Raw genomic sequence first — 12,182 nt, forward strand, 5'->3', positions numbered from 1 at the left:
TCTTAGATGACACATGTATGTATATTTTTTATGGTTTTGTACATCTAATATGCTGTAAATAAAGATAGGAAACTTATTTTGTGTTTGTTTTGCATTTCCCCTTTTATCTTTTTTTTATGGCACCAATCAGAATGTTTGAACTGCTTATTGCAGTTCATTCACATACGCTATGTGACATGACATGAACAAAAAATTAAAATATACTAATCATCAAGACAGTATTTGGACACACACATAAACAGAAAGCAAACACATAGTCTCTTTTCTGTCATAATTGCTGACTTTCTGTCTGTAACTAAAGATTTACATATGACATACTCATATAAGATAATAAGGTCAAATTGCTTGTGTATATCATTTCTAATTTATATAAAATAGATTATAAGGAATCTGCAACTATTTAACACAACATAAGGGAAGGTATAAACTTATAGTGCAGCATGTAGTGCAATAATAGGAAAAATATAAATTCAAGTAGTGTAAATCTAGATATAAATAGGCCCTACAGGTAGTGTAAATAAAAATATAAACACAAATAAAGTGCAATAATCAACATGACTTTACATGTTATTTATATTTCATGTTCTGGTATGTCTCCTCTATATATTATCTTTGCTGTCTACATTTAATTTCATTAATGCAGATTTTCACCCCACTTTTCTCCACAGACCTCTTAATGGTCGCCTAACTAGCGTTTGGTAATCTGATTATTTGCTACGACGTCGAACCAAGGGGTGCGTTCGTTTTAATTCACCCGGCCACCAGCAAGGGCGGAGTGTAGCTCGGCTTAAATCGTTTTACGTTTCTCAGAATTGTTCTATTGAATTGGACAGTATTAGAATATTTTACCAAGTTAAAACCAAACGATGATTTTTTTTAAAAATACGGCCCCTTGGTTACAAGAATGTCACAACACATTTCCGGTGGTTGCCTGTGCACAAACCGAACGCGACTTCCGGGAACTGCAGGTCAGCTGCTCGGGAGTGTTTATCTTATATGTAGCTTGATGGCTAAAGTCGTCATTTAGGGTGTTTGTTTTTCTACACTGCAGGTGTTGTTTCTAGAAATACTTCAACGGTAGTCTTTGTGTAAAGCTGCCACAGACTGTAAGGTTAAAGATGAAGTCTGTGTTTCTCCTCGAGGCTTTCTCTGTGGCTTGTTTTGTGCTTCTCAGCCAAGTGACAGCGAAGGTAAGGCTAGTCCTAACTAGCGTCTGTTAGCTCACCGGCTAACAAACCGTGACATTACAAGCCTTTTAATCCCCATGAAGGAAGGATTTGTGTAAGGACTGTTTTATATAACCGTGTTGGCTTTAGCTTGGCCCATGCAGCGCAACATATGTGCAGACATGGTTACTTATGCAGGGCAGCTAGCAGCTAACACCACCTCTAGCTGCTTGTCAACCATCAAATAAGACAGTATGCAGCCAAATGTACACTATGGAGTTTACTGCTTTACTACTACTAATAGTGATGCTTTATATAACACTTGGAAACATGAATCAATCTGGTTCACATGAGTTAAAGTAAAGGAACACAAGACTGAACAATAAGGCCATTAAACCAATACAGAAATACTAAATATGGTTAAAGTAGCAAAAAGAAGGAGGGGAAGGAAAATAACAATGATATATATATATATATATATATATATATATATACACATCCTATATGTGTATATATATATATATATATATATATATATATATATATATATATATATATATATATATATATACACATCCTATATGTGTATGTATATATATACATCCTATATGTGTGTGTGTGTGTATGTATGTATGTATATATATGGATATAGCAAACTTGTTTGTTGTGTATGTGTGAAGAGAAAACACATAACGTTATGATACTTGTGATCTTTTACAGAATCCTGAAGACATCCGTTGTAAATGCATCTGTCCGCCATACAGAGATGTCGAGGGTCAAATCTACAAACAAAATGTCTCTCTTAAAGACTGGTATGCAATGTGCTTTGTCATTACATTTCCCTGAACGGCACGAATTGTCCATTTCCTTCTTCCTTCTAGCTTGTTAATGTTGTTTTCTGTGTTTTCAGTAACTGTCTCCATGTGGTTGAACCGATGCCGGTTGACGGTAAAGATGTGGAGGCGTACTGTTTACGCTGTGAGTGTAAATATGAAGAGAGGAGCTCGTGGACCATTAAGGTAAATGTACATTGGAAGGCTTGTTAATTTCTTTTTATCTGTATTGTCACTTATTTCACTGTTGTCCTCCACCTAATGATTGTATTTATTATTGAATACACTGCATATACACTTATGTAAGTCGCTTTGGATAAAAGCGTCTGCTAAATGACTGTAATGTAATTATTGATTAATCTGTTTGTTTTTATTTTTTTCTTTATTAATCACTGGGTCTATAAAATACCAGAAAATTGTGATAAATGAGCATCATACTTTCCCTTAATTTGAAATAATCAAGTTGCTTGATTCGTTTAAACAACAACAACAAAAAATATATAAAATTTACAATGATGATAAGATAGATAAAAGCAACTAAACCTCACATTTGAGGAGCTGGATTCAGTGAACGTTTTGCTGTTTTGGTTGAAATGTGCCTTGAATGATCAATAGTTTATCAACATTGCTGTCAAATAATTGTTTCAGCACCACACTCCCCTTAATTCTCTGTGCCTAATGTGTTTGGATCCCACATGTTTCAAAGGACACCAAACTAATCGGTAATCATTCTGAATATTTAGGGTACCATCATAGTGTACCTCTCCATTTTGGGCCTGCTGCTGCTATACATGGTCTACCTGACTCTCCTGGAGCCCATACTGAAGAGGCGTCTGTTTGGACATTCACAGCTTATCCAAAATGATGATGATGTTGGGGTATGTATTTCTCTTGATATTTCAGCATTGCAACGCACTGATAAGATTCAATAAAGTTGTATATTATGTCAATTATGGTACTGAAATAGTTACTCTAAATTCTTTCCTGTCGTGAGAATTTCATTATATGTCCCAAACCTCCCTTTGCACATTATGTCACATGGGATACATCCTTTATAGGTATCAAGTGTCCAAATTACACATAAAATACTACACATGATACTGAATATGAATCTTACATCTACGAGTGTTACAGCAGCTACCTGAAGCTAAACAGATCCTTCAAGTAGTGCTTTGTGGTAATACTGGTTTCAAACACAGGGAGTGAACTCACTCTGCATCAGATCCATTAGAAACCACATTCACAGGCAAAGAGCTGCAGCAGGGAAATTGTCAAACTAGTGATACGATGCAGGCAGCTTTAACCCTTTCTGTTCACATCACACACACTATCTCTACATGCTTTTTCCACTTAGCTGATTCTTAAACTTCATTAACTGAGAGACCAGGTTTCTTTCTCAGGTTGTGTGAATGAAGCCAAAGCCAAACACTAGGCTGTTTTCTAAATTCTCTTTAAATAATATTTTTTTGTATTAATTTTCCACCCAAAAGTGTATACTCTTTCAGTGGCAGGTCCTGTTTTGACACACATCAGAAACAAACAGATGTTACATTTATTTTCTAGAATTTGTTCAGACTGCCCACTCTCTGTTTTTCTCCCACTCTATCAACTGTATTGTCACAGTGCAATCCGTGAAGAGGAATTTTCTTGCAGTGGCAGGCAGCATGAAAGCACTAAACAGGTTTCATGAAAAACATTGAGATATAATAGATATAAAATATGCCGGTTCCCATTACTGTAGAAAAGCGAGTAGAAAAGAAAACAAATCACTGGCTTGCTTGAAGTAAATTGGGGGTTTACTGTTACTTTTACACCTCATTCACAATAAGATTCAGATTTTTAGCTTCACATTTCTAACAATAATCTAATTGCTGATATAGTTATCATTTGCACTGTTAACTTTTTCAGGAAACCGAAGCACCACTAATTACAAATGCTGAACTGCATTCAAAGAGCAGTAAATCAATTTTGCCTCCAGTATGATTCAGTTTTTGAGTTATGGTATTTTAGATATGATAAAGAAAAACTGGCTGCCTTTGCCTGAGGGAAGGGAGGGGGGATGCAGCTGACTTGCTGAATCGCTGCTGTGGTTTCACCAAGAGGGAGTGTTACATGAATGTTTTCTCCTAACAAATATTTTGCTTAAAAATGTGAGCAATAGTAAGCATTAAAATGTTTTACATGGTTAGTGTGAACATTTTGATTTGATGGTGGTACACTGTCTAACTTCTGTTAAATAGAAAGGAGAGGTTACTTAGCTTAGCTGTTTGTTAGGAAATACTCGAAGACATGTAATCAACGTTTCCTATATTTGTGGCACAGCAACAGAATAGGGAAGCTTGAAATGACTGCAGTACTGCAATTATCTAATATACCCAAAGTTGAGACTATTTGTAGCGCTGTAGCTTGTCACTGGACCAAACAAAGGGGAGAGATTCATAGCAAAACCAGTATAAGGCTAAGCACTGCTGCTGCGTTAATTATAGAGGAAATGGTGGGCTTGTAATGTTTAGTCAGTCTTTGATACAGAGAGGCGGCCCAACTGATAACCTCGGTTTATTTTCCTCAACGCATTTGCCACAGATGTCAGTTGTGGCTGTGATCCTCCCAATCTTGTTTTTCCATTTACTTTTATTATGTGCTCTTCTGAGAGTTACAATTGCGACTTTATTTTATAGCGCTCAACACAAAATACTTTACAGAGAGACATTAAATTGAGAATAAAGAACAACTTTGAAAATGTATGTCTAATTTGTTTTAAAAAGGAATTTAATCAGGTAGTTTGTGCATTTTCTGTTTTCCTGGTCTTACAAGATGTACCTACCAATGACTCACTGACCTATGACACACCTCTTAGGCTAATCATGTGTTGTTTTTTTCCCTTCTGTGTTTTCAGGACCAGCAGCCTTTTGCCAATGCTCACAATGTTCTGTCCCGTTCACACTCTCGACCCAACATGCTGAACAAAGTAGAGCATGCTCAGCAGCGCTGGAGGAGGCAGGTCCAGGAACAGAGGAAGTCTGTGTTTGACCGTCATGTTGTTCTCAGTTAAACAGCCCTGCGATCGAGAGTTAGTGGTGGAGCAAAGAAAAACAAATCACTGTGACAGAGCCCTCAATTGATATCACTTCCTTTCTCTCATTTGTGGTTTGTATCTCATCCAGTGTGACACTTCCCAGGTGAACATGGTGAGGAAATGTGAATCTGTAGAGCAGAGGTCCCCGTTAAATATACGATTAAAACTGGGAACTCTTATTTTGTCTGCAGGCAGTACAGGAGATTACAGTGAATTCATTTTTTGCACAATCTTGAATGACCAGTCTTAAATTGCATTTTTCCATAAGCAGAAGTTACTCCCTGCCTGCTGTCTAGTTTGAAGGAGTGCCAAGTCATCAGAGAATTTGCGGTGAATCATCTGATGGGAGTGACTAATAAATATAATAATTAGATCAATATAAATCTTTCAAATGAATATTTTATAACATTCTCTAATTATTTCTGGCCACAGTGTCAGGTGAAGTCCCAGCACTCCAAAGATGGCAAGTCTTTCACATTTACAAGTATGTACTGGCTCTCAGAGTGAAATATCCAGATGTTGGTTAACTGGATAACTAAAGCAGCCTCCTGGCTATAGCTCTGTTAACATGTAGCTGATGGGTACTTTCTTCACCCAAAAACTAATATAACTTTAAACTAATGCTCTCACCACAGGAGAAAGGAAATAGTGCACAATATAAATATTTCAGCCTTCTTTGAAAATGCATGTTTTATAATGAATCTTTTATAAATGTGTTTTGAATCCTTCATTCCTACCATAATGTTTAATGTCTGATAAATCCATCATTTAACGCTCTACATTAAATTTGATATCTCAAAGTAGTGTCATTAACCTCGTTGCAGGAATCGATGCAACCTCTTGGTGATGTCACAGTAATCGTAGCTGTGCTATTGATCCTCGTCTGTTGAAGACCCTCTTGAAGTCAGTGCTCTCTACAACTGCCTGAACTAATCTAATGAAAAGTCTTTTATTATGGCACTTCTATGTGCTTGGTCTAACATCAGTTCCATTATGAAGGTCCTTGTTGTCTATCAGGCAGCATTAGTATGAAAGTGGTGTTATTCTGAGTTCATTCTGTGTGTAGTTGGGCTGTGTACAGACCTATGGAAGTGTTCTTAACTATTGTATATGTTTTTCCTTTGAAATAAATTTATGTAATATTTGGGATTCTTGCATTTGTTGAGATGTCTTTCTGCTTTAATGTAGCTGAAGGCCTAACCAGCTGAACAAACTGCTTACCAGTTTGTATTATTTAAGTCTGCATTTGACATGGACACGATTTCTATAGTTTGATGATGTCATGTCAACATCACTCACCAACACTATGTGAAGTATGCAGATGCACCTTGCAATAAATAACATGGCCTACTCATTACTTTTAAACACACTTTCTCCTGACTAATTTTGCCATGTGTAATATAAATGTACAGGTATACTACCTTGTCTCAGGTTGGTCTTACATTTCTGATCATTTAAATGCAAATTTGCTTAAGAATGTGCAACAACTAAAATAATTAGGGCATTAAAACTAGATTTTGACACATGATTTTTGTTCACTGTGTTGGCAACATTTTTATGATCAATTTGACACTGCCAATGGAAAACATACTCAGTATAATTCCCTTAAAAAAATCTACAAGCATGTTGGCATTAACTCAAAAACGTCTGGAAACTCCCTGGAAATGGGCAGTTAACTCTTCATTAACATCTGTTAACTAAACTAAGACAACTTAAAATAGTCTGCAAATGTTTGATAACCCTCAGTCTCTTCGATTTTATTAAGCAAACTGATCTCCATACAGATGCGTCATCATTTCCTGTGCAGTCCACTTTTCCTTTTTTTCCTCCTCATTGCATCCAGTCATACGGAGGAGACTATTTTCCGCAGAAAATCTGTTTTCAGGCAGTTCAGACAGAAAGCGGCACAGACGCTGTTAAAGAATGGATCACTGAGCAAACACTGCAAGAGCACACACAGACAGGTAAGATGTTTGTTTCGCCTCGTTAAATGTTGTATTTATTGAAATCCACCGACATTTTTTGCCTTTTTAAGTAACTTAAGTATTTGAAGCATCTTCAGAAAGTCCTGTTGATGAAAAAATAAACTTTCTTTGTATGTTATCGTCAGTTGTATTGTTGGGCAGATTGACATTACTGACAGAAAGTTGTTCATACACGCTGACTTTGATTGATGTTGATGCATTTTCTAATCTACTGTATAAATTTAGGGGGAAAAAGTAGTTATTCCAGCTTTAGTGCTGCATTTGCACGAGTTGACCTACAGGGGGCGCCTCAGCCTTTGAATTTGATCCCTCAAGATAAATAATATCTGTTAGACTCATCAAACAGTGTTGATTCACTCACCTGTGTTTACATTTTCCTTCATGTCCCAACAAGTTTGAGTTTAATTTAGACACTTTGCCAAACCCAGCCCACACACACACACACACACACACACACACACACACACACACACACACACACACACACAGACAAAGAAAATCCAGTGTGTGAAACATTACACCATTACGCTACATTTGTCTCCAAGGTTTCTGAGTCAGTAGTCAGACAGATGTAGCTGCTGTGTGGTGGAAAGTTAACATGCCATGAGATAAAGGACTGTCCTTGTGCTAAACAATGGTGCTCAGTAGCACAGTGTGTTATGAAAACTGCATCTGCACTTAATGAAAGCATTTTAGACACAGTAACATGGTGTTACTTGTCATTGAGCGAACTGTGAAACTTCTGGTTTTCTGACAAAAATATTCCATTTCAAATTATTATTTCATCAATCGAAGATTTACCCACTTTGTTACAGATTTTTGTTGATTAAAATCATTTTTTTCTTATTGATTGTTTTTGTATCAATCAGGTTATGGTGCATACTGTAGATAACGTTCCCAGTATTAATAACAACACATGTGTAGCCAACACATACACACAAGGTAGTCCGTATTATTTTCTATCCTCTCCATTTGTCCTAGACTGCAAAATGGTGACTGTACGAAGAATAAAACAGTCAAAACAGGTTTGAAGTGTGCCTGAGGCTGCATATATGAATAATCAAACAGCTGACATTCCTTGTTATTCTCCCTTGGCAAACAGAAACTGTTACATGATTTGAATTTAAGTATTTGAAGAAATGAAGTAGTTGTTAGATCGTATTATTTTCAGCTACTGTGCAGAAGACACTTGCAGCTTATCTTCTTCAGTTTTAAAGAGGAAAGGGTGTCTCTACTTGACAAGTCTTCTCGACAGTACTGTCAAAAGTGTTGACTAGACACGTCAGCCTCAACTTAATCCTGGAGTTGAAGAAGCTGCCTCGGGTCTGTTTCTGAAACCCAATATGGTTGTTAACTGCACCAAATACATTTTCAAATGGGTTCAATATTTCCTTAACTCCTCTCGTCCCCTCGAACCATGTGGACGTGCAGGAGCTGGAAGAAAGAATCTGAGGTGTAGGTGGGAAAATCCCCAAAGATCTGTGAAATAATCCCCTTTGAATGTTTTAGGATTTGGGATTCACGGTGGATCCTTAACAAACACACAAAAGGTTTAGGGATTTTATTTGAGAATATAAACACTCATTCCCTTGTGGCTTTGGCTTTAGCAGGTGTATAGATATGAGAGTTGGAAGACAGACGTAAGATTTACAGCATCCAAGCTCTGGTCACTCCTTAAACTTTCTGTTTATTACGTTTTTGGAGCCTGGCATCATACAGCAGAGCATCCTATCAAAGATGTAACGATGTATGTGTGCAGATGCATGTTATGCTAAGTTTTGTTTGATGCTCCCAAGTCATGCCAGAAGAGGATGTGGCTTTTAATGAGAAATGCAGATGGCTTTGCGATCAATGGAAACAATGAATTCCATGAGAGTACAAACTTTTGGTTTTGTACTTGTAAAACTTCCCACAAAAAGGAGTCACTGGCTCTGTCTTTTGTGCTCAGACGGTGAGGATTTGCAGTGTTTTCAGGAAGGACAGTCTTTTACGAGACCTTGAAAAGGTTTTTAAGTGGGTCTCTGAGAAAAGCTGCACAGTGGCAGAGCTTGTGGGCTTCCTGCTGACTTAATGTGACGAACGGTGATGACGGATGTCTGAGTTTTGTGACTTCCTCTGTTCCCGTGTCTGTTGGGATGATAAGACACCCCAAGAGACTAAAAAAAGAGAGGTTTTATGGACGGGTAGTGATTCCATGTTTGGTGTAAAGATGTTGCAGCAGGAGCATTTAAAAGCTAACCATGTATGGCATAGGATTTAACATTTGATAACATGGTGGATATATTGTTAATAGGAGCCCTTTCACAGTTAATTCTAGCGTGTAACAGTGGAAAAAATAAAGTTTTTTGATACTGAGCTCTCCAGTTCAAATTGATCTTGACTAAACAATCTCCAATCAAGGTCCACTTGCTTGTTCTGGAGCTTTTAACTGTACCACACAGTCCTCGCCAGTAGCAGGAACTGTACATGTGTAAACTATCTATTCTTTGCTGTTGTTTTTTTTCTGTGACAAGGTGTTACTGAGAAATCTAATTTAAGAATTAATCAGATTATAAAAGGTATTAAAAAAATCAGAATTTCTAAGCAGTTCATGTATTGAAACAATAAATGTGTGTTTTAAAAGAGTATCCATTTAATGAGAATGATCCGTTTCATGTAATTCCTACAGAGCAGATACATTTTGTTTTGTTTGTTCTGTGGTGATTTTGATCAGGTTTGATTAACACAGCATACAGTCTGAGATACTTTATGTGAGCTGACATGACAAAGATGCTCTTTGTTATTCACTGAATGCTCCAGAACCACAGCACAGAGAGAGTTAAGTGGTCTAATTTGGTTTGAGTGAACTCAAACCTGGGGGGATATCATATTATGGATGAATATTTTCATTTTTGTGGTCACCTCCAGTTTAGACCTGTGGTTCAGCTCTGAATCACACCCAACCACTTTAGATTTGTTTGGAATAGGTTGAGAGATATCCAACAGTGGAATGTAATACAAGCACATTTGCTAAAGTACTGTACTTAAATAGCAACTTAACACCAGGCTGCATCTCTGGATGGATCTGTGCTGTGTTGCACCTGTAACCACACCCACAAGTGATGTCATAAGGTCCTGGAGTACACCTCAGCATCAATCCTGCAAGTAAGAAGATTTTCAGTGGGTGTTATTAACTGACTACTAAGTGACTTTTTTCTTGTTATTTAGTATTTTTACATTGTGGAATCACTATTTTGACTTAGGGATCCAATAATTTATTCCACCACTAAATATCTGCCAGAATGTATACTATTCAAAATGTGGTCACTGTCACTGCTCTCTAGCTGTGGTGGAATGCAAGTACAGTAAGTACTCTCCATTTACTAAAGCACTGTACTTCAGTACAATTATGAGGTACTTGTACTTTACTTGAATATTTCCATTTAATGCTACTTTATACTGCTATTTCACAACATTTCCAAAGAATGGACCATTCTGCACAATTAGTACTTTTACTTCTGCTAGACTACTAAGTGCATTTCGATGCAAATACTTATGCACTTTACTTTTCTTAAGTTTAATATCTGAATACTTCTTCCACAACCGGTCCCGGGCTGCTTGGTTACACACCCTTGTCTGACAAATGAAAAGACATCTTTGTGTGGCTGTTGGAATATATTCCTGTGGGGCCAAGCAGTGTGGAGGATTTCAGCGTGACATTGTGTTGCAATGCTGGCAAACATGGGCTTCAACCCATCAGGAGCCAGCAGCCCCCTTCAAACTCCTGAATATTCATCCACGCTCCTCGGCCCCACCGTGACAATAAACAAGGGGAGAGGGGCTGAATGCCTGTCTGAGGAGGGCACCAGGGCAGGGGGCCAAATCCAGAGAAAAGTGGGGGGCAAACAACCCGTCTCCACGGTAACAAGTCCTGCCTCCCACTCTGCAGCCGGCTGTGAAAGGGGAGGCAGGAGTTTTTTTTTGTTTTTTTTCTTCCCCTTTTTGTCGGTTTTCGTTGGAAAGACTTAAATCGGAGTTTATTGAGAAGGGCAGGTATCCGGCAAAAAAAATAAAAACAGACAAAGTTTCTCGTGGATGAACGGGATTTACGCGTCGCAAAAGGGGGATTTATCTCAAAATGTCAGCAGCCATGGATGTGGGGAGAAACTCGGAGGTAACGTTAAAAAAAAAAAAAAAAAAAAAAAAGGCTGCTTTTTGAGCTGTTATTGACGAGCTCACACCAGGGGGGTTAGACTTTAAGACAGCGGTAGGAAACCGGTACAAACTACCCAAAAAACAAGGGTCCGGGAAAAAAACCCCGTAAAAGATGTTGCGAAAAAAGTTGCAAGGTGCGTTTAAATGTAGCGTCCTAATCTCCACGTGACCTTATTTGGTCATAGACATGTTTAAGCGATGAAGTGCAGAAAGCGGGCTAAAACAGCACACTGTGGGTTTTTTTCTCAGATGACCCTTTTTGAATGAAGGAAAGTGTCCCAGCGGATTCAGGCTGTAACTCTGTGGATTGTAATTAGACCAAGTTATCGCTTTAACATCCGAAAAAAGTCAAGCAGCTGATAAACAGAAAGTCCTTTTCCTGTTGTGGTTTGGATCTAGAGGGGACACTTTTCCTTTTTGTTCAGGGAGATAAAACAACACAAAACAACATATGTGACTTTTTTAATTGCGTGCTGTGTGTTTTGTCTTACATGCTTTTGGTCATAGTTTATACAGATTTCACTGCAAGGTTGTGCACATTATGTTTTCTTTGTAAATGCTGTATGGACTGTAGGCCTACACAGTACAGACACGTATAGGCTACTGTGTATGACATTCTATACATGTCATGAACAAAACAGTAAAGGTTTATTATAATAATCTAAAAACAGGATTCATATCAGTGTTGTACTTTCTTCCCCACAACATACTCCTGCCTTGTTAGTTAGTTAGTAAGGGGGCTATCATTTTGACCTAAGTGGATTTTTTTATGAAAATGTTAAACCTGGTCGGCGATTACAATACAATTTATTGCAAATATAGTATAGGTCATGGGCTAAGCTAAAAGAGACATTTGGGGTGGATATGGATCCAGGATTCTTTAGAATAGTCTTCTTAGACTGAAAGATGTGCCAAAATTTTCTCCACT

At 37.7% G+C, this 12,182-nt stretch overlaps 2 protein-coding genes across 3 annotated transcripts in view; both read left to right on the forward strand.

Moving 5' to 3' along the window:
- Positions 1–948: 948 nt before the first annotated feature.
- tmem9b (TMEM9 domain family, member B) lies at positions 949–6,222 on the forward strand. The gene is made up of 5 exons (XM_054614467.1): positions 949–1,190; positions 1,887–1,978; positions 2,077–2,185; positions 2,743–2,877; positions 4,896–6,222. The coding sequence occupies exons 1-5, from the start codon at positions 1,119–1,121 to the stop codon at positions 5,049–5,051; spliced, it is 564 nt and encodes a 187-aa protein (XP_054470442.1). The 5' UTR covers positions 949–1,118; the 3' UTR covers positions 5,052–6,222.
- A 714-nt stretch (positions 6,223–6,936) lies between these two features.
- The window catches only part of dennd2b (DENN domain containing 2B), a 42,693-nt gene continuing 37,447 nt past the window's right edge, over positions 6,937–12,182 (forward strand). The window contains exon 1 of one of the 2 annotated variants that reach the window (XM_054611843.1): positions 6,937–7,039. The gene's annotated coding sequence lies outside the window, so the exon portion shown is untranslated. Of the gene's footprint in view, positions 7,040–10,973; positions 11,214–12,182 lie in introns of those variants that run through there. The other variant, XM_054611842.1, reaches the window with a different exon arrangement.

Source organism: Anoplopoma fimbria, chromosome 2 (assembly GCF_027596085.1).
Source record: "Anoplopoma fimbria isolate UVic2021 breed Golden Eagle Sablefish chromosome 2, Afim_UVic_2022, whole genome shotgun sequence".
NCBI classification, from domain to species: Eukaryota; Metazoa; Chordata; class Actinopteri; order Perciformes; family Anoplopomatidae; genus Anoplopoma; species Anoplopoma fimbria.